This window comes from Ascaphus truei, assembly GCF_040206685.1.
Source record: "Ascaphus truei isolate aAscTru1 chromosome 3 unlocalized genomic scaffold, aAscTru1.hap1 SUPER_3_unloc_2, whole genome shotgun sequence".
Lineage (NCBI taxonomy): Eukaryota > Metazoa > Chordata > Amphibia > Anura > Ascaphidae > Ascaphus > Ascaphus truei.
In genome coordinates this window covers 270,111-292,409 of record NW_027453825.1, presented here as the reverse complement: position 1 = coordinate 292,409, position 22,299 = coordinate 270,111, and the positions used below count along the sequence as shown (strand labels likewise).

General features: G+C 53.7%; 1 protein-coding gene across 1 annotated transcript; it reads right to left on the bottom strand.

Moving 5' to 3' along the window:
- Positions 1-691: 691 nt before the first annotated feature.
- Positions 692-19,750, bottom strand: TAF10 (TATA-box binding protein associated factor 10). The gene is made up of 5 exons (XM_075580569.1): positions 19,417-19,750; positions 17,818-17,975; positions 17,122-17,186; positions 16,156-16,270; positions 692-1,502 (listed from the first exon to the last, which is right to left on the bottom strand). Exons 1-5 carry the CDS (start codon positions 19,613-19,615, stop codon positions 1,413-1,415), a joined length of 627 nt encoding a protein of 208 aa, XP_075436684.1. The 5' UTR covers positions 19,616-19,750; the 3' UTR covers positions 692-1,412.
- Between the last annotated feature and the right edge of the window lie 2,549 nt (positions 19,751-22,299).

Below are 22,299 nucleotides of genomic sequence, written 5' to 3'. Positions count from 1 at the left end.
GTATATAGTGCGACCTGTTACTGCAGATTACCAGGGATCAGGCAGGGCTGCATGTATATAGTGCGACCTGTTACTGCAGATTACCAGGGATCAGGCAGGGCTGCATGTATATAGGGTGACCTGTTACTGCAGATTACCAGGGATCAGGCAGGGCTGCATGTATATATAGGGTGACCTGTTACTGCAGATTACCAGGGATCAGGCAGGGCTGCATGTATATATAGGGTGACCTGTTACTGCAGATTACCAGGGATCAGGCAGGGCTGCATGTATATAGGGTGACCTGTTACTGCAGATTACCAGGGATCAGGCAGGGCTGCATGTATATAGGGTGACCTGTTACTGCAGATTACCAGGGATCAGGCAGGGCTGCATGTATATAGGGTGACCTGTTACTGCAGATTACCAGGGATCAGGCAGGGCTGCATATATATAGGGTGACCTGTTACTGCAGATTACCAGGGATTGGGCAGGGCTGCATGTATATAGGGTGACCTACTGCAGATTACCAGGGATTGGGCAGGGCTGCATGTATATAGGGTGACCTGTTACTGCAGATTACCAGGGATTGGGCAGGGCTGCATGTATATAGGGTGACCTACTGCAGATTACCGGGGATCAGACCGTTGGTCTGTGTTTTTTAATCCAATCTCCAATTCAGATAATAAACATGCAAATTACAGATTAAAAATGTATTCTCACACGTAACCTGTATTTAGGAAGAAATGTATTTACATGTTAACACTGCTCCCAGTGACACCGCTGCGTCATTCACCGTCACATAACCCTTTGCTGTATTATGTTAGAAGATGGGGTTATCTCTTCCCTCCCCCTGGCTTCTAATTCCTGGGCACTGGTTGGGGAAGGGAGGAGAACACACCCACAGCCGCTCATCTTCTCTGCTGTGAATGTAGAAAATGTTATAGGGGGAACATTTCCATCAGGAAGTGAGTGAGAGAGACGTGTTCATTTCAGAGAGAGGGGGAAAGTGACAAGAACCAGACTCAGCAAAGGGAGCTGCGTGTTCCACGAGCCGTGAAACGGGGGGTGAGCTGCAGATATTCCGAGTACTAAGATGTCACGTTTCTATCAGTAACTCTTCTGAGCAGGAGGTTTCACTGAAGTCAGCCTCCGGCATCTTGTATAATTCCTGCCTGCGTTGTAACTACAGACAGCGGTACTCACAGGCAACAGTTCCATCCTTTTGGGCTCCTCGGTCAGACAGCGTTAAACAGACTACAGCCGTGCTTAGAGCATACGATACATCTCTATGCTGCTGGGGTGAGTACACTGCTGAAGCCATCGAAAAGTCTTGCGTCCCCCCAGCAGATATCCCACATGGTCTCATTGCAGCAGATGTGAATGGGAAGAGTCCGGCGCATAGCAGGAGCCTGTGAGCGGATCACAGATCTCTAGGTGAAATAATATGGCTTCTTCACGTTGATCCCGTACTCTGCCAGTGCTGGGGCCAGGTCCTCCATGGTCAGGGTGTACTTTTTATCCTGGAGGATAGCATAGCATGGTCAGTAGAAACAATGCTTGGTTTTAGTCCACCTACGTGGACACTTCTAGCTAACAAATCTACCACAGTCTGCCACATTTATGTAAAGGATTGTGAATAACTGCGATGGTGAGTATTTCATCTACAGGATCATTCTGATTTTTCTGTACCAATTGTACGGTCAAAACACAAATTCACATTCTTCTAATAATAATAACAACCGCTTGGTAAGAAGATAAGGCTCCCACAGCAGGAAATCTTCTAAAGGCTGTAGAAATGGCACCAGGATTTTTTAATATGTTACATTACCAATAGCGCCCCTGTATATCATGCAAAATGCAGTCTTCAAACAGGAACGGGCACTCCTGCGCCCTTCTTAAAGCTGCACTCCTGCGCCCTTCTTAAAGCTGCACTCCTGCGCCCTTCTTAAAGCGGCACTCCTGCGCCCTTCTTAAAGCGGCACTCCTGCGCCCTTCTTAAAGCGGCACTCCTGCGCCCTTCTTAAAGCGGCACTCCTGCGCCCTTCTTAAAGCGGCACTCCTGCGCCCTTCTTAAAGCGGCACTCCTGCGCCCTTCTTAAAGCGGCACTCCTGCGCCCTTCTTAAAGCGGCACTCCTGCGCCCTTCTTAAAGCGGCACTCCTGCGCCCTTCTTAAAGCGGCACTCCTGCGCCCTTCTTAAAGCGGCACTCCTGCGCCCTTCTTAAAGCTGCACTCCTGCGCCCTTCTTAAAGCTGCACTCCTGCGCCCTTTCTGAAAGCTGCACTCCTGCGCCCTTCTTAAAGCTGCACTCCTGCGCCCTTCTTAAAGCTGCACTCCCGCGCCCTTCTTAAAGCTGCACTCCCGCGCCCTTCTTAAAGCTGCACTCCCGCGCCCTTCTTAAAGCTGCACTCCTGCGCCCTTCTTAAAGCTGCACTCCTGCGCCCTTCTTAAAGCTGCACTCCTGCGCCCTTCTTAAAGCTGCACTCCTGCGCCCTTCTTAAAGCTGCACTCCTGCGCCCTTCTTAAAGCTGCACTCCTGCGCCCTTCTTAAAGCTGCACTCCTGCGCCCTTCTTAAAGCTGCACTCCTGCGCCCTTCTTAAAGCTGCACTCCTGCGCCCTTCTTAAAGCTGCACTCCTGCGCCCTTCTTAAAGCTGCACTCCTGCGCCCTTCTTAAAGCGGCACTCCTGCGCCCTTCTTAAAGCGGCACTCCTGCGCCCTTCTTAAAGCGGCACTCCTGCGCCCTTCTTAAAGCGGCACTCCTGGCGACACTTGTGTGCGTTTCTAATAGGTTTGAAGCAGGAGGTCCCCAGAGCTGAACCACATTGATTTCAGCTCAGGGGACCCTCTGCGTCCCAAGATAATTATCTCCCGCGGGTGCTGCCTGTAGGACCCCGGGCTGGATTGACAATATCACAGTTTAGAAGTTCCGCTGGCCAATGGGAAGCCACAACTTCATCCCGTGTATCTTCCTATAGGGCCACATGACACAGAAGTTAACTGCAGAGATACCGGCAGCACCTATAGAGCCAAGTATCTCGGGAAGCAGGGGGTCCCCAACGGAGATATACCGGCAGCACCTATGGAGCCAAGTATCTCGGGAAGCAGGGGGTCCCCGGAGCTGAAATGAACGCGTTCTCCATCAAGGATTGACAGGCTTCTTCCCCATTTAATGTGTAAGTCGCCTTTTTATTCTTGCATCCCAAATGCATAACCTTACATTTATCTGTATTAAACCTCATCTGCCATTTACCTGCCCACGTTTCCAGTCTCTCCAAGTCCTTCTGAAGAGAAATTACATTCTGCTCTGATTCTATTACCTTACACAATTTAGTATCATCAGCAAAGATGGAGACTTTGCTCTCGATTCCAACCTCAAGGTCATTAATAAACAAGATAAAAAGCAGGGGTCCCAGTACCGATCCCTGAGGTACTCCACGCACGACTTTAGCCCAACCTGAAAAAGTTCCATTTATGACAACCCTCTGTTGTCTGTCCTTTAACCAGTTTTCAATCCAGGTGCATATATTATTACTGAGTCCAATTTTCTTTATTTTGTACACCAACCTCGTGTGTGAAACCGTATCAAACGCCTTTGCAAAATCTAAGTAGACCACATCAACTGCATTACCCTGGTCTAAATTCCTACTTACCTCCTCACAGAAACGAGTCTGGCACATCAGAGGTAGGAAACGGAGACCTCCGCTCAACCTCTTTGAAGTGTAGGGAGGGAAAGATTGGTGCACTAGGGCCGTGGTGTGCAAACTGGGGGGCCGTGGTGTGCAAACTGGGGGGCCGTGGTGTGCAAACTGGGGGGCCGTGGTGTGCAAACTGGGGGGCCAGTGGTGTGCAAACTGGGGGGCCAGTGGTGTGCAAACTAGGGGGGCAGTGGTGTGCAAACTGGGGGGCCGTGGTGTGCAAACTGGGGGGCCGTGGTGTGCAAACTGGGGGGCCGTGGTGTGCAAACTGGGGGGCCAGTGGTGTGCAAACTGGAGGGCCAGTGGTGTGCAAACTGGGGGGGGGCAGTGGTGTGCAAACTGGGGGGCAGTGGTGTGCAAACTGGGGGGGCAGTGGTGTGCAAACTGGGGGGCCAGTGGTGTGCAAACTGGGGGGGCAGTGGTGTGCAAACTGGGGGGGCAGTGGTGTGCAAACTGGGGGGCCAGTGGTGTGCAAACTGGGGGGCAGTGGTGTGCAAACTGGGGGGCCAGTGGTGTGCAAACTGGGGGGGCAGTGGTGTGCAAACTGGGGGGCCAGTGGTGTGCAAACTGGGGGGGCAGTGGTGTGCAAACTGGGGGGCAGTGGTGTGCAAACTGGGGGGCAGTGGTGTGCAAACTGGGGGGCAGTGGTGTGCAAACGGGGGGGCAGTGGTGTGCAAACTGGGGGGCAGTGGTGTGCAAACTGGGGGGCGTGGCAGTTAGAGGTCTCGCGCTCTCCCTCCCCCCAGACATTTAAGTTAAACGCCGGGAGACCGCCGAGGCCTCTAGAATACACTTACCTCCCCTTCCAGCGACGCCTCATCCTGGTAACCCGGCGGCAAATGACGCTGCAGGGTCACAAGGAGAGCAGGCAGGGGTGCGCACGGGGAAACGTTTGAGCACCCAATCACTAGGGGATAATATGCAGCAAAGCAGGGTTCTAAGCCAAAGAGACGGGGAGTAGGCTATAGAGAAGCCCCCAATAATGTACACTCGCTAATCCGTCTAATATAATAAATGGATATAGGTTAAAATATAACACTTTATTCGGTCTATTAGCCAGCATAACATTCAGGGGGACACAATGCACACACACTGCAGGTAAGATGCATGGCAGCCTGGGGAGGGGAGGACTGCTAAATAGTTGCAATATTGTTCACCAGGGTAACACATGCTGCAGTGTGTAACTGCCGGCAGAGAAAGCCTTCAGCTAGTGATAGCCTGAGGGGTAAACGCTGGGAGCCTGGCTGCCGGCAGAGAAAGCCTTCAGCTAGTGATAGCCTGAGGGGTAAACGCTGGGAGCCTGGCTGCCGGCAGAGAAAGCCTTCAGCTAGTGATAGCCTGCGGGGTAAACGCTGGGAGCCTGGCTGCCGGCAGAGAAAGCCTTCAGCTAGTGATAGCCTGAGGGGGAAACGCTGGGAGCCTGGCTGCCGGCAGAGAAAGCCTTCAGCTAGTGACAGCCTGAGGGGTAAACGCTGGGAGCCTGGCTGCCGGCAGAGAAAGCCTTCAGCTAGTGATAGCCTGAGGGGTAAACGCTGGGAGCCTGGCTGCCGGCAGAGAAAGCCTTCAGCTAGTGATAGCCCGAGGGGTAAACGCTGGGAGCCTGGCTGCCGGCAGAGAAAGCCTTCAGCTAGTGATAGCCTGAGGGGTAAACGCTGGGAGCCTGGCTGCCGGCAGAGAAAGCCTTCAGCTAGTGATAGCCTGAGGGGTAAACGCTGGGAGCCTGGCTGCCGGCAGAGAAAGCCTTCAGCTAGTGATAGCCTGAGGGGTAAACGCTGAGAGCCTGGCTGCCGGCAGAGAAAGCCTTCAGCTAGTGATAGCCTGAGGGGTAAACGCTGGGAGACTGGCTACCGGCAGAGAAAACCTTCAGCTAGTGATAGCCTGAGGGGTAAACGCTGGGAGACTGGCTGCCGGCAGAGAAAGCCTTCAGCTAGTGATAGCCTGAGGGGTAAACGCTGGGAGCCTGGCTGCCGGCAGAGAAAGCCTTCAGCTAGTGATAGCCTGAGGGGGAAACGCTGGGAGCCTGGCTGCCGGCAGAGAAAGCCTTCAGCTAGTGATAGCCTGAGGGGTAAACGCTGGGAGCCTGGCTACCGGCAGAGAAAGCCTTCAGCTAGTGATAGCCTGAGGGGTAAACGCTGGGAGCCTGGCTGCCGGCAGAGAAAGCCTTCAGCTAGTGATAGCCTGAGGGGTAAACGCTGGGAGCCTGGCTGCCGGCAGAGAAAGCCTTCAGCTAGTGATAGCCTGAGGGGTAAACGCTGGGAGCCTGGCTGCCGGCAGAGAAAGCCTTCAGCTAGTGATAGCCTGAGGGGTAAACGCTGGGAGCCTGGCTGCCGGCAGAGAAAGCCTTCAGCTAGTGATAGCCTGAGGGGTAAACGCTGAGAGCCTGGCTGCCGGCAGAGAAAGCCTTCAGCTAGTGATAGCCTGAGGGGTAAACGCTGGGAGCCTGGCTGCCGGCAGAGAAAGCCTTCAGCTAGTGATAGCCTGAGGGGTAAACGCTGAGAGCCTGGCTGCCGGCAGAGAAAGCCTTCAGCTAGTGATAGCCTGAGGGGTAAACGCTGGGAGACTGGCTACCGGCAGAGAAAACCTTCAGCTAGTGATAGCCTGAGGGGTAAACGCTGGGAGACTGGCTGCCGGCAGAGAAAGCCTTCAGCTAGTGATAGCCTGAGGGGTAAACGCTGGGAGCCTGGCTGCCGGCAGAGAAAACCTTCAGCTAGTGATAGCCTGAGGGGTAAACGCTGGGAGCCTGGCTGCCGGCAGAGAAAGCCTTCAGCTAGTGATAGCCTGAGGGGTAAACGCTGGGAGCCTGGCTGCCGGCAGAGAAAGCCTTCAGCTAGTGATAGCCTGAGGGGGAAACGCTGGGAGCCTGGCTGCCGGCAGAGAAAGCCTTCAGCTAGTGATAGCCTGAGGGGGAAACGCTGGGAGCCTGGCTGCCGGCAGAGAAAGCCTTCAGCTAGTGATAGCCTGAGGGGTAAACGCTGGGAGCCTGGCTACCGGCAGAGAAAGCCTTCAGCTAGTGATAGCCTGAGGGGTAAACGCTGGGAGCCTGGCTGCCGGCAGAGAAAGCCTTCAGCTAGTGATAGCCTGAGGGGTAAACGCTGGGAGCCTGGCTGCCGGCAGAGAAAGCCTTCAGCTAGTGATAGCCTGAGGGGTAAACGCTGGGAGCCTGGCTGCCGGCAGAGAAAGCCTTCAGCTAGTGATAGCCTGAGGGGTAAACGCTGGGAGCCTGGCTGCCGGCAGAGAAAGCCTTCAGCTAGTGATAGCCTGAGGGGTAAACGCTGAGAGCCTGGCTGCCGGCAGAGAAAGCCTTCAGCTAGTGATAGCCTGAGGGGGAAACGCTGAGAGCCTGGCTGCCGGCAGAGAAAGCCTTCAGCTAGTGATAGCCTGAGGGGGAAACGCTGAGAGCCTGGCTGCCGGCAGAGAAAGCCTTCAGCTAGTGATAGCCTGAGGGGGAAACGCTGAGAGCCTGGCTGCCGGCAGAGAAAGCCTTCAGCTAGTGATAGCCTGAGGGGGAAACGCTGAGAGCCTGGCTGCCGGCAGTACAGCTGTTTACTCCCCATAGAGCAGGAAACCGGCACACGTGCCCATTGTACGACTTGGGGGACAGTTAATTAAAGTCCATTACGGGTGTCACAATATTATAGATGGTGAACCCATCTGAAAAGTCTGCACGCTAAGTATGGTCGGTACCGTGAATGTACCGGATCTGAGCAGGACTAGGACCTGTGGGACGGAGAATATAGTCAGTGCAGCGTTCATAGCTCCGAGACCCGGACATGGGGAGTAAGAGTGGCGGACTGGAAAGGGAGGGGAGAGGAACTCGCTCGAGTCCATACTGCGCTTGAACCGATATTAGCCAAAGTCTGCCCCTTATGTTGGGAAAAAAAAACTGTGTTCGGACGGGAGGGAGGCCCTACTCGCTATCCTTGAAGCACGGCGGTCTGCAGTCTATACGATATTTTACACACTCACCATGAAAGATTGGGTATCCAATGTGAAAACCCCACTCCATTCAGAAAGGGGCGCCAACTCCAGTCCTCAAGGGCCACCAACAGCTCAGGTTTTCAGGATATCCCTTCTTCAGCACAGATGGCTCGACTGAGCCACTGATTGAGCCACCTGTGCTGAAGCAGGGATATCCTGAAAACCTAATCTCTTGGTGATCCCTAATTTAGTTACTGTGGAGACTTAAAAATATATGAATTCATAAAATGTAAATATTGTTCAACTGCAGGTGTACATGTATACTAATATAGACCTGCGTTCCATCACTTCAGTGCTAGGAAGGACGGCCCCTATTACTGCCAGGGCACCGCCGGGATTAAAAAACTGAGCTACTGCGGCTTGGGGACCTGGAGACAGGGCCAGATTTACTAAGCAGTGCAAGGAAGAACGGCCCCTATTACTGCCAGGGCACCGCCGGGATTAAAAAACTGAGCTACTGCGGCTTGGGGACCTGGAGACAGGGCCAGATTTACTAAGCAGTGCAAGGAAGAACGGCCCCTATTACTGCCAGGGCACCGCCGGGATTAAAAAACTGAGCGACTGCGGCTTGGGGACCTGGAGACAGGGCCAGATTTACTAAGCAGTGCTAGGAAGGACGGCCCCTATTACTGCCAGGGCACCGCCGGGATTAAAAAACTGAGCTACTGATGCGCATGCGCGGCTGGTTGAGGATGGCTGCATAGACACACAGCTCCTCCAACCGCCGGCACAATAAAGCAATTAAACAATAGCAAAACCAGCATTTTTGAGAAAAAAAACATAGCGACGGCTGCCTAAACCCTTCCCAGTTAAGATAATAAACCCCAAAAAAGGATGGCAGCTACAAGACAAAAGACTCGACGAAAGTCAGATGTCAGGGCCTACTTCACCGGCCAAAGCAAGGCAGGGACTGCAGAGATGTCAGCAGTATCTGACTCAGACTCAGCCCAGGATGCAGAGGGCTCCAGAGCGGCAGCAGAACAAACGAAAGTCATCAAAAAAGAAATATCAAGACTATTAATTGATCTCAAATCTTTCTTCAGAGGAGAGGTGGAGGGGCTCAGACATGATCTGGTACAGATAGGGACGAGGACCAACGACCTGGAGGAGCGCATGGACATTAGCTCAACTTTCCACAAGGAGACAAACTCCCGGGTACAAGCGTTGGAACAGAGAGTGGCAGAGTTGGAAGCCAGACAAGAGGACGGGGAGAATAGAGATCGAAGAAATAACCTCAGAGTGAGGGGGATCCCAGAAGAAATTCTGGACCCAGAAGCTTTACTCTCCCGCTGGATGGCCTCAATATTACCAGGCAGCCCGGCCTCAGACTTTAGGATGGACAGATGCCATAGGGCCTTACGATCCAGACCCGTGCCCTCCAACCCCCCTAGGGATGTGATCCTCCGGCTCCACTACTTCTCTGTCAAAGAAGAGGTGAGCAGAATAGCCCGTGCCACCCCACACATTACCTTCGAGGGGATTACCCTGTTGATCTTCCAGGATCTGTCCCCGCTGACACTGGCCAGACGGAGAGCTGTGGGGCACATAACTAAGGCCCTAAGGGACAATGAGGTGCGCTACCGTTGGGCATTCCCATTCGCCCTAGTAGCCATCAAAAACGGCAGACCGCAGGTGCTCAAGCACCCCTCAGAAGGGGCAGCCTTCCTTAAAAAACTGGGTGTGCGGGGACCACAGGACAATGGAGCGGAGGGAGCCCAGCAGGGGAAGAGGACGGACTCCCCGACAGGAAAGCAGGGCACCTCTCCCACGCCGGAGAGGAGAATCAGCAAGGAGGGGGGCAGAGGGAAAAGCCCGTAAAGGAGAGACTCTATAAAGTTCAAGAGCTGCAGTTGCGCCCGTTGCGCAGTTTAAACACACCCTGCCACACAGGCTACACCAGACATCCCCCTACCGTGAGACTGCCGAGGTTCCGGAGTTGTCCCGAGTCCAAAGATGACGGCATTCAGCAGATGGCCGCAGCGCATGGGTCCCCAAAATGGCGGATATGCACCTAATGGTGAGGAAGAGGGACGGAAGGGCGCGAGATCTCCAATGGCGGCGGGGGTTTCGGCGGGAAGATCTGCTCTGCCGGATGGACCCGCCCAGGGAGCCTCCCCCGATCCAGCCCTCTCGTCTCGGCAGTCCACCGCGGAATGAGATCAACACGCCCACACCGGTGACGTCATGGATCCCGCTATCACGAGAGTTGGAGGAGAGGCGCGGCGAAGAGCCCGGGCGGACGCCAGGATGACGTCAGATGCGAGGCGACCGGCTGGGAGTACAACGATCTCCTCTGGCAGGGGCACGCGAGCTCCTCCGCCGGGGAGGCGATCACAGGACAGGCGGAGTCCCGCAGTAAAGACTCAGCGGTGCAGAAGGAGGTTGCCTGGCCGCTCGAGGAGGGGACATGCACGGGCGGGAGGGGGGAGGGGGGGCGGAAGAGGTAGCACAGGCCCCCATCAGGGACAGGAGACAAAGGGGGGAAGACAGCATAGACAAGCCTAATAGCCATAAACAAAGCAGAGTACAGAGGCAAAGTATCATGTACAGAGTAAGTATAGCATAGAGTAGATAGCGGACAAAAGAACATGAGTGAGAACATAGGGGTACTGGAGCGGCGCAAGCGGAGGTCTCCCAGGAGAGATAACAGAAATGCGGCAACGAGGGACCCGGCAGGATCCTAGAGGGAGGGGGAGAGAGGGAGAGCACCCGAGCCCGGAAGCAGGGAGGAATGCATGAGGGGAGGTAGAAACGGTCAGCGGTTAAAAGGGCAGGCAGAGAACAGGGTGGGAAGTTGTAGTTACAGTTTTAGATAAAAGGGAAGAGCTCATGATTCGAGCTCAAGGTAGTTAAACGCTTAAGTTTGGATTAATAAGAGTTAATAAAATAGATAGAAGAGAAGTTAGTTGTTAGGTTTTGTAACGCACAGAGCGGCCGGCGGGGAGGGGGGCAGCCACCACTCTGCCTGCAGGCATGTGCGTCTTCGCCAGGAGGGGGGTCATATCCCACCTACCTGGTTCTGACCCGGAGATCTGTGGCGAGTTCTGGAAGCCACAGAGAGGGACCAAGGGGGAGGAGGGTCCAGGGAGAAAATCTCTCCTCCGGGCATTGAACCCGAGGTCTTTTAAGACCAATACGGTTCTCATGATGTATTTAGGTGTTTTATGTGTGTATTCTCCCCTCATGTTTTTTCCCTTTCCTTCTCCAGTCCCAACAGGCGGTGGGTTGAATAGGCGCTTCTGGAGTCTACACCACAGAGCCCATGAACAGAACATGTCCAGGGTCAGGGGTAAGATCAGACCGGCTTACATTCTAGGTCCACACAGACACTACTACATAAAATGGAGGTAATTTTCATCTCGCAAAACGCCAAAGGGCTCAACAGTCCACGTAAGCGGAGAGTCGCTTTCACTGAATTCAAGAGGAGAGGGGCTGACGTGGTCTTCCTACAGGAGACTCACTTCAGCTCGCGTAATAATCCGAAATTTCTTGACTCTAGCTTTCGTAAGTTCTTTTTAGCATCAGGGGCAGAGAAAAAGAAAGGTGTAGCTATCCTATTCCAAAATCACACCCCCTTCCAGGTTGAAAAGATTAAAAGGGACCCAAAGGGAAGGTATCTGGTGCTGGTCGGGCTCCTTCAGCAGGTCAGAATGACATTAGCGTGTATATACGCTCCAAACGAAGGTCAGCTAGACTTCTACAACACATTCTTCCAGAAGCTGCAGGTATGGGCTGAGGGACAAATAATTCTAGGGGGCGACTTTAACACAGTCATGAATGCAAAGGTAGACAGATCTACGTCCCAAAAAAATAATAAGAAAGAAGGGAATAGCTCATTACTGAAAGGCCTTAAACAGACTAGCCTGGTGGACATATGGAGAGAGCAGCACCAGGGAGACCGCAGTTATTCGTTCTACTCCCACCCACATGACAGCTACAGTAGGATTGACCACTTCTTTGTATCGGGCAGAATGGTCCCACAAATTTCCGACACAAGCATACATGATATTACTTGGTCGGACCATGCATCGGTAGAGCTAAGATGCACCCAATTGAGTAATGCCAGCCCGGGAGCAAACTGGAAGCTAAATGAATCAATAATCAAAATCCCGGAGACCCAAAACAAAGTGAAATCTGAAATATCAGAGTATTTCCGGATAAATAGTGGCAGTGTAGAATCCCAATCACTGTTATGGGAGGCTCATAAGGCCACGATTAGGGGGGTTTTAATCGGTATAGCGGCAAATAGGAAAAAGAAAAAGGAAGCCAAATTAGCCCAGCTTTATCACAGGTTACATGAGCTCTCTACTCTACATAACCAGACAGGTAGAGATGTTGATCTGAGGGAGTTGAAGGATGTTAGAATTCAGCTAAACCTCCTCCTTACTTCCCGAGCGGAGAAAGACATGAGTTGGACACAGAGGAAGTTCTATGAGAAAGCTAACAAACCGGACACTATGCTAGCCACCAGACTCCGTAATAGGAAACCAAATTTTAACATTCATTCTATTACGACCGCAGGAGGCCAGAGTTCCTCAAACCCTAAAGTCATAGTAGGGGAGTTTGCGAAATTCTACGAACAGCTGTATAATGGAGAGAAGGTAGTTCACAATGCTAGGACAAGTAGTAATCTACAGAAATTCCTAGCAGACGCAGCCTTGCCACAAGTAAACAGAAAGGAGCGAGAGGCTCTGCAACGAGACTTCACAAGGGAAGAACTAGAGGCGGTTGTAAAAAACTTAAAAGCATCAAAAGCCCCAGGCCCGGATGGGTTCTCCAATCTGTATTACAAAAAATTTATCGGAGTCTTAGCTCCACACATGCTCCAGCTGTTTAATGGAGTATTAGCAGGAGATCCCTTTCCGGGACAGATGCTCCAGGCGTCAATCTCGGTAATTCATAAAGAGGACAAGGATCCCACTAGCTGCCAAAGTTACCGGCCAATATCATTAATTAACACAGATGTAAAAATCTACGCTAAATTGCTGGCCAATAGATTAAATGTAATCCTGCCGGGGCTCATCCACCCGGATCAAGTTGGCTTCATTAGAGGTAGACAAGCGGCCGACAACACTAGAAGAATTGTTGATATAATAGATTTCATGGGAGCCAACGAGATTCGGGGTGTGGCCCTAAGCTTAGACGCGGAAAAGGCCTTTGACAGGATTGATTGGCCATACCTGGAGTCCACGCTTGGCGCATTTGGGTTTGGAGGCAAATTCCAACAGGCTGTCAAAGCACTATATACGGCACCATCAGCCAGAGTAGTTCACCAGGGATTCCCCTCGGAACTATTCCCAATTAAAAGTGGGACGAGGCAGGGATGTCCGCTTTCGCCCCTGCTATTCGCCTTATGCATCGAACCACTCGCAGCACAAATTCGGAGTAACGCTGATATCGCTGGGGTACAGATCCATTCGCAGGAGCACAAAGTGGCTCTGTACGCGGATGATATCATTCTAACCCTTGCCAAGCCGCTTATCTCGCTGCCTAATCTGTTCGAGCTTCTAGAGCGTTTTGCCCAGATCTCTGGCTTCAAAATAAATCAAACTAAATCAGAGGCCTTAAGCCTACACCTGCCAAGAGAAATGGAGAAGTTGATAGAACTCAACTTTGAGTTCAGATGGCGTCCATCCGCCATGAAATACCTAGGAGTGCAGATCACAAAAAAGGCGAGCTCCTTATATTCGGCGAACTATCCCAGACTGCTGAGGACTCTCAAAAAAGAGCTGCAGGAATGGAAGGCATATGGTATTTCTTGGTTGGGGAGGATCTATAGTGTCAAGATGAACATCCTTCCCCGAATTCTATACCTGTTCCAAACTCTCCCGGTTGCCGTGGTTAGAGCAGACATCGCAGGGCTCCAAAAGGCTATTTCCCAATTTATTTGGAAAGATAAAAAACCACGGATTAAAGGGAAAATTATGCAAAAATCCAAGGAAGCTGGTGGCCTGGCAGTCCCGAGCGTCTTATCCTACTATAAAGCGGCACAATTGTGTCAAATCACGCAGTGGCATGGGGACCCGGGGCTCAGGAGGTGGGTGGCACTGGAGAAGGAGGTGTGCGCCCCGCTTGAGCTCAGGGACCTAATCTGGTACCCGAGGACACGGGTGAAGGATAAGCTCATCCCACTATCCTCTGGGCTCAACTCACTCTCGGTCTGGGAGGCTTCTAAAACTAGCTGCTCTCTGACCTCCAAACACACACTGATGGCTCCTTTATTTGGCAATCCGGACTTTGCTCCTGGGCTGGCGGAAAAATGCTTCCCGCGCTGGCGGCAATTAGGGATTAGTCGGTTGAAGGACCTGGAGGTTAAAGGCAAGATCAAATCTTTTGAACTATTACAGTCAGAAACGGGCGTACCTAACACTGATTTTATGAGGTACCTCCAGGTCCGGGCATTCTATAACGCACACCCGGTGAGACCACCGCTGACCAAATTCGAACAGCTCTGCGTGCGCGGAGCCGACACGCGGGGACTAATCTCTGCGTTGTACAGAGAGGTGGTGAATACTGACTCAGACAGGACAGTCAAACCCAGTTTTATGACACAATGGGAAGAGGATCTCCAGACACAATTAGAGGACGAGGACTGGGCTGCGGTGTTCAAAGCTGCGGCCTCGAGCTCCATATGCACGACATTGAAGGAGAACTCATATAAGGTATTATTGAGGTGGTATCTCACCCCAATCAGATTAGCTAAATTTGTCCGGGGGGCTTCCCCGCTCTGCCCCAGGCGGTGCGGGGAACAGGGGGACCTGGTGCACATGCTGTGGTCTTGCCCAAGATTAGTGCCGGTCTGGACCCAGATGCGAGATTGGCTGCAGAGGATCTTTTTAGGGCTCACAATACAGCTGGACCCGTGGCTATTTTTATTAGGTAAACCTACAAACGAGGTATCTAGATCGGGTAACAAGCTGATAGCACATTTTGCTACCGCTATGAGGTGCGAGACCGCAGCACTGTGGAAAAAGAATGCAATTCCGTCTATTGATAAAATTAGAAACAGAATTTGGTTCATTTGTAGAATGGAGAAGTTAACGAGTTTAGTTAACGACTCAGCCGATAAATTTGAGAAAGTATGGTCATTATGGCTTGCCCAGACTGATATTCAGGGGATGAATGAGGCCACAATATGGCTCTGATAGAGATAGATGGGTTCTCCTTGGATGTTGGGTTGGGAGTCGGACGGGACGATCGGAAAGTAGGGCTCCCCCCGAGGTACAGTGGTGAAGAGATTCACCGACTCATGAAATCCTGATGTGTTCCGGATCTGAGCTCCTCTGAGAGGCGAACTGGAGCAGAACAAAGGCAGCAATGATGAAAGACCCCGGCGAAACGTGGAATCAGCGCTACTACCAGGCCGCTCCCCCCCCACCCCTACCCCCCCCCTCTTTTTCCTTGTCCTTAGATGTTGTCAGTCTGTCTGCGTCCTGTCCTGTGGTCCCCCCAATGTTCGTCCGTTACCTGTAAAGTTTCCCTGTAAGTTAGGTGTATACCTGATACAATTGACAACATCCTGCATTCTTTGACGTGTATGCACAAAAAACTAATAAAAACAATGTTTTAAAAAAAAAAAAAAAACTGAGCGACTGCGGCTTGGGGACCTGGAGACAGGGCCAGATTTACTAAGCAGTGCAAGGAAGAACGGCCCCTATTACTGCCAGGGCACCGCCGGGATTAAAAAACTGAGCGACTGCGGCTTGGGGACCTGGAGACAGGGCCAGATTTACTAAGCAGTGCAAGGAAGAACGGCCCCTATTACTGCCAGGGCACCGCCGGGATTAAAAAACTGAGCGACTGCGGCTTGGGGACCTGGAGACAGGGCCAGATTTACTAAGCAGTGCAAGGAAGAACGGCCCCTATTACTGCCAGGGCACCGCCGGGATTAAAAAACTGAGCGACTGCGGCTTGGGGACCTGGAGACAGGGCCAGATTTACTAAGCAGTGCTAGGAAGGACGGCCCCTATTACTGCCAGGGCACCGCCGGGATTAAAAAACTGAGCTACTGCGGCTTGGGGACCTCGAGACAGGGCCAGATTTACTAAGCAGGGCTAGGCTGTAACGCTACTTACACAAGCAGAAACCTAAACTGACCTTAAAGCAGCAATCACCCCAAACACAGTGAAGCCAGAGCAAACTTCACTTATATTGTGGCGATCTCACTTGTAAAGCGCTTTAGTTTCCGCTAGGTTTCCCGGTTTAATATCGGCCTGGTACTGTCTGTGAACATGTTAACACAGCCTGTGTATTAGTGTGAATAGCAGCAGCATCTCCATCCCCCGATCTCAGAAAAGCAGTAATGCAAACTCAAAAGGGCGGCATTGCCGAGTACAGCAGCAAAAGGGCGTCAAAAATGGTAAAAAGCCAGGGAATACTTATGGTGAGTAGAGGGGACTGCCCCTTTAAGGGGCCTTACGGCAGCTCAGCAGCGCTTGGTAGACATGGGCCAGTCTTTCCCCCCCCCCTCCCTCTCGCAGTGCGGCTAACGGGACATACCTTGGTTTTGTTACGGGAGCTCCCAGACGCCGTTCCCTTCATCTTGCAGTGTTGCAGGGCGTCGTTTGCAATATCTGAGATGAACTTCTGAGCAGCCAAAGAGATGAGGCGGATACTGGGGAGAAAAAGCAGCATTGTGCGGTAACTGTGCAGGGCGCCGCGTGCAGAACCGGAGCGGAAACCGGGAGCGACGCCGGGGGAATAATGTAAAAGGTACACGAGTGTACAGAGAGCCACCGATTGTACCATCCCATGTCCCCACGTTTTATAAAGGATCCATTTTGAACGTTATATGTAACAAGCATTTTTTGTTTCTATAGCAATCATTAAAATCACATCCCCTCCCTCTCCTGAAACAGGCTCTGGCACACCCCTTTATGAGCCCTGCCCTCTCTCTAGCAGTGCACCAATTGTATCTAGTGACTGCCCGGTCACATGATCTTCCCCACAGAACTTTGCATCTTTGGTCCTCTTCTGCTGCACTGACAGCCATTTAGTGAACCCTTGAACCGAATCTTCGCCGATCGATCACGGGAGAACGGATCGATCGGCAACTTAGCTAATTACTTATTGTGTGAAAGGTTTTATATCGGAATAGCAACTAAAAATATCCCTTGTGAGCACATTCACATATATCAGACAGGTCTGCAACCCTGTTTTACCCCATTATCTCTTAGCATACCGTGCAGATAAGGGTTCTGCGAAATGACATGCAAATGAGAACAGTGTCACCTTTTGCTTCTAATTAATGTTTAGCATGGAGTCCTATACGCTTATATATGAACGGAACCCACATGGGGTGAAATTGTATCCTTGTACATCAGCATGCGAGCGCAGTGATGCATGCGAGGAGGAAGTGATCAGAATTCAGCACGCATACCTCCAGCATTATTACCCGGTATAGATTCAGACAGGTAAAGCAGTCTCTAAATGTGGTGGGGGATACAACTTATCGGGTTCACTTACATGCGTGGGTCTGAGGCCTCAAAGCCAGCCCGGTTCAGGTAATACCCTGTGACAGCATCAGGGATCTGTAACCAAAAAGAAACATAATCAGATCATTGGGCAGAGACGAGAAAGCTAATTGACTACAGCCCTTAACACAAGGACAGGAAACACACAGACACGCGCAGGCAAAGACACACGCGCAGGCAAAGACACACGCGCAGTACTAGGTGTAGCAAAGTACCACTCTTAACGTTTACATATGAGCAATTGGACTTTTTAAAGTGATGGGTTTATTTAGGCATGTCTTTCTCTACATACATATTGCTGTAATCTTTCTAAAGTGCAACGAGTTCTGCCTCAATGTGTAATAAATGTACATCTTTAAGGCAGGGCACTGTACCGCTGCTTTTTATACACCAGATTTGTGACATTCTTTTTTTTACTGATGTTCAGTGTATAACGTTTCCCTGTGTGTGTCCATGTGTACTCTTGCAGTAAATTGCTGCAGCCATTTTTAACGATAGAAACACAACAGATAACACTTAGTTTCCTGTTTAGAATTGTGCAGTCCGTCATTAAACTTAATACATGATCAGAGACTTGAGCAGCGATGGTATAATTAATGCCCTTCATACAGTTAAAGTGCTTAATATACACAACCCCTGCTACTTTTAATGAGGTTACACAAAGTGCCGGTCAATGGAGGAAAGTTACCGTCGGTGTGTAGTCTTCCAACTGCATCAGGAAATCTACCAAAGGTGTTGTGGACAGGACAGGTTTGACGTCTCCATTTGCCACGCTGGGGGGCATGTATACCCCGTTGGAAAGAGATCCCTCGGAGGGAGCAGCAGCTGCTGCAGTAGAGACAGGTACTGGGGAACCACAGATCACACATTACTAGCTTTATCTCTAACACCTGAGCACAGGTGTGGGACTGATGTAAAAGCTACATGTACAAATACAAACTCCCTGCCCCGGGGTCGCGGAGCTGGGACTCTGCCAGTATGCTGCTGTACATGGGGTCACAGGGCGGTCCTGGGCTGGGACTCTATTGTATAGTGCTGCATACACTGTTGACACTATATAAACAACATTATAAATGCATGTACTCTCCCTGTTGTGTATTTTCTCAAGAAAATACACATTGATCATCTGGGACCAGTCAAGACAGTCCCTTCCAGAGGGTCTGAGCAGGGGGTTACAACTTATATTATATTTTCACCACTGCACTATTTTTAGTCACTATATTCTTTCACACCACTATATGTGTGTTATATATTCACTGTATTCTAAGTGATCACTAGTATTTAATTAGCGCCAGGTTTCACCAATCACGTTGTCACATTGTACTCTCCCTGTTTACAACCCTTTGGTCTGAGTGTGCACCGCAGAACCACACAGAGCTCAGCGCCTCACACTGGCACAGCATCACACCAATACATCACAGATAACCTAGCAATGGAACATACTCTGGGTTCCAAACCCCTGATACCGGGACCCCACAGGAAAAACTGCAGTGACCCCTTCCCTCCCCGCTGTCAGTATCCCCGGTACTCTACACCGTATTCCCGCTCTCCCACTCGCTCTTTACTCTCCCAACGCCTTTCTCCACGGTAGTTCCCCCTCTCGCTCCGGTGTCTCACCGTTGCCCCAGCATCTCTCACCCAACGTTGGCTCTGCGCTCCCCCGGCCCCGCTCCCCCCAGTGTCTCACCGCTGGCTCTGTGCTCCCCCGTCCCCGCTCCCCCCAGTGTCTCACCGCTGGCTCTGCGCTCCCCCTCTCTCCCTCACCGCTGGCTCTGCGGTCCCCCGGCCCTTCTCTCCCCCCAGTGTTTTACCGCTGGCTCGGCGCTCCCCCTGCCCCTCTCTCCCTGGTGTCTCACCGCTGGCTTTGCGCTCCCTCTCCCCCCCCCCTGCCCCTCTCCACTGGCTCTGCGCTCCCCCCACCCCCCAGTGTCTCACCGCTGGCTCTGCGCTCCCCCCCCGGTATCTCACCGCTCCCCCAGCCCCTCTCCCCCATCGCTGGCGCTGCGCTCCCCCAGCCCCTCTCCCCCATCGCTGGCTCTGCGCTCCCCCGGCCCCTCTCCCCCCCCCGGTGTCTCACCGCTCCCCCAGCCCCTCTCCCCCCCGGTGTCTCACTAAACCCCCAGCCCCTCTTCCCCATCGCTGGCTCTGCGCTCCCCAGTCCCCCGTCCCCCCCCCCCCCGTGTCTCACCGCCGGCTCTGCGCTCCCCCGGCCCCTCTCTCCCCTCCCTCTCCCCCGGCCCCTCTCTCCCCTCCCTCTCCCCCGGCCCCTCTCTCCCCGGTGCCTCACCGCTGGCTCTGCGCTCCCCCAGCCCCTCTCTCCCCGGCAGTCCGGCGGTGGCGGGTTTGGGGATGTGGCCGGCCCCGCTGGGGTTGGTGAGCGCGGGTAGTGCGGCGGCCGGGCTGGGTTTGCTCTCGGCGGGTGCGGGGGGTCCGGGCGGGGTGAGTGCGGGAGGCCCCGGGGGCTCTGACTGCTCCACTCCGCTCATCTCTCAGTTTCACAAGCAACTTCCGCTCCCCACCGGAAACAGCGTCACACAGTCAATTCCGCTCCCCACCGGACATAGCGTCTCAAACAACTTCCGCTCCCCACCGGAAATAGCGTCACACAGTCAATTCCGCTCCCCACCGGACATAGCGTCAAAAGCAACTTCCGCTCCCCACCGCAAAAAGCGTCACAAGCAACTTCCGCTCCCCACCGGAAAAAGCGTCACAAATAACTTCCGCTTCCCCCCGGACATAGCGTCTCACTCGCACAGCGTGCCACCCAACTACCACTCCCCACCGGAACTACTCGCACACAGCGTCACACTGCCACCCAACTTCCACAACCCACCAGAACTGCCGGCACACAGCGTCACACAGCCACCCAACTTCCACAACCCACCAGAACTGCCGGCACACAGCGTCACACAGCCACCCAACTTCCACAACCCACCGGAACTGCCGGCACACAGCGTCACACAGCCACCCAACTTCCACAACCCACCGGAACTGCCGGCACACAGCGTCACACAGCCACCCAACTTCCACAACCCACCAGAACTGCCGGCACACAGCGTCACACAGCCACCCAACTTCCACAACCCACCGGAACTGCCCGCACACAGCGTCACACTGCCACCCAACTTCCACAACCCACCAGAACTGCCGGCACACAGCGTCACACAGCCACCCAACTTCCACAACCCACCAGAACTGCCGGCACACAGCGTCACACAGCCACCCAACTTCCACAACCCACCAGAACTGCCGGCACACAGCGTCACACAGCCACCCAACTTCCACAACCCACCGGAACTGCCGGCACACAGCCACCCAACTTCCACAACCCACCGGAACTACCCGCACACAGCGTCACACTGCCACCCAACTTCCACAACCCACCGGAACTGCCGGCACACAGCCACCCAACTTCCACAACCCACCGGAACTACCCGCACACAGCCGCACACAGCGTCACACTGCCACCCAACTTCCACAACCCACCAGAACTGCCGGCACACAGCGTCACACTGCCACCCAACTTCCACAACCCACCGGAACTACCCGCACACAGCGTCACACTGCCACCCAACTTCCACAACCCACCAGAACTGCCGGCACACAGCGTCACACTGCCACCCAACTTCCACAACCCACCAGAACTGCCGGCACACAGCGTCACACTGCCACCCAACTTCCACAACCCACCAGAACTGCCGGCACACAGCGTCACACTGCCACCCAACTTCCACAACCCACCGGAACTGCCGGCACACAGCCACCCAACTTCCACAACCCACCGGAACTGCCCGCACACAGCCTCACACTGCCACCCAACATCCGCTTCCCACCAGAACTGCCCGCACACAGCGTCACACTGCCACCCAACATCCGCTTCCCACCAGAACTGCCCGCACACAGCGTCACACTGCCACCCAACTTCCACAACCCACCGGAACTGCCCGCACACAGCGTCACACTGCCACCCAACTTCCACAACCCACCGGAACTGCCCGCATACAGCGTCACACTGCCACCCAACTTCCGCTCCCCACCGGAACTGCCCGCACACAGCGTCACACTGCCACCCAACTTCCGCTCCCCACCGGAACTGCCCGCACACAGCGTCACACTGCCACCCAACTTCCGCTTCCCACCGGAACTACTCGCACACAGCGTCACACTGCCACCCAACTTCCACAACCCACCAGAACTGCCCGCACACAGCGTCACACTGCCACCCAACTTCCACAACCCACCGGAACTGCCGGCACACAGCGTCACACTGCCACCCAACTTCCACAACCCACCGGAACTGCCGGCACACAGCCACCCAACTTCCACAACCCACCGGAACTACCCGCACACAGCCGCACACAGCCTCACACTGCCACCCAACATCCGCTTCCCACCAGAACTGCCCGCACACGGCGTCACACTGCCACCCAACTTCCACAACCCACCGGAACTGCCCGCACACAGCGTCACACTGCCACCCAACTTCCACAACCCACCGGAACTGCCCGCATACAGCGTCACACTGCCACCCAACTTCCACAACCCACCGGAACTGCCCGCACACAGCCTCACACTGCCACCCAACTTCCGCTCCCCACCGGAACTGCCGGCACACAGCGTCACACTGCCACCCAACTTCCACAACCCACCGGAACTGCCCGCACACAGCGTCACACTGCCACCCAACTTCCACAACCCACCGGAACTGCCCGCACACAGCGTCACACTGCCACCCAACTTCCGCTTCCCACCGGAACTGCCCGCACACAGCCTCACACTGCCACCCAACTTCCGCTCCCCACCGGAACTGTCCGCACACAGCGTCACACTGCCACCCAACTTCCGCTTCCCACCGGAACTGTCCGCACACAGCGTCACACTGCCACCCAACTTCCGCTTCCCACCGGAACTGCCCGCACACAGCGTCACACAGCCACCCAACTTCCGCTCCCCACCGGAACTGCCCGCACACAGCCTCACACTGCCACCCAACTTTCGCTTCCCACCGGAACTGCCCGCACACAGCGTCACACTGCCACCCAACATCCGCTTCCCACCAGAACTGCCCGCACACGGCGTCACACTGCCACCCAACTTCCACAACCCACCGGAACTGCCCGCACACAGCGTCACACTGCCACCCAACTTCCACAACCCACCGGAACTGCCC

Coding starts and splice junctions, on each gene's coding strand:
- TAF10 (XM_075580569.1), bottom strand. CDS start 19,615: ATGAGCGGAGTGGAGCAGTCAGAGCCCCCGGGGCCTCCCGCACTCACC. Junction 16,271..17,121: donor GAGGCCTCAGACCCACGCAT/GTAAGTGAACCC, acceptor TTTTCTCCCCAG/TATCCGCCTCATCTCTTTGG. Junction 1,503..16,155: donor GCTCCCGTAACAAAACCAAG/GTATGTCCCGTT, acceptor GCTATCCTCCAG/GATAAAAAGTACACCCTGAC.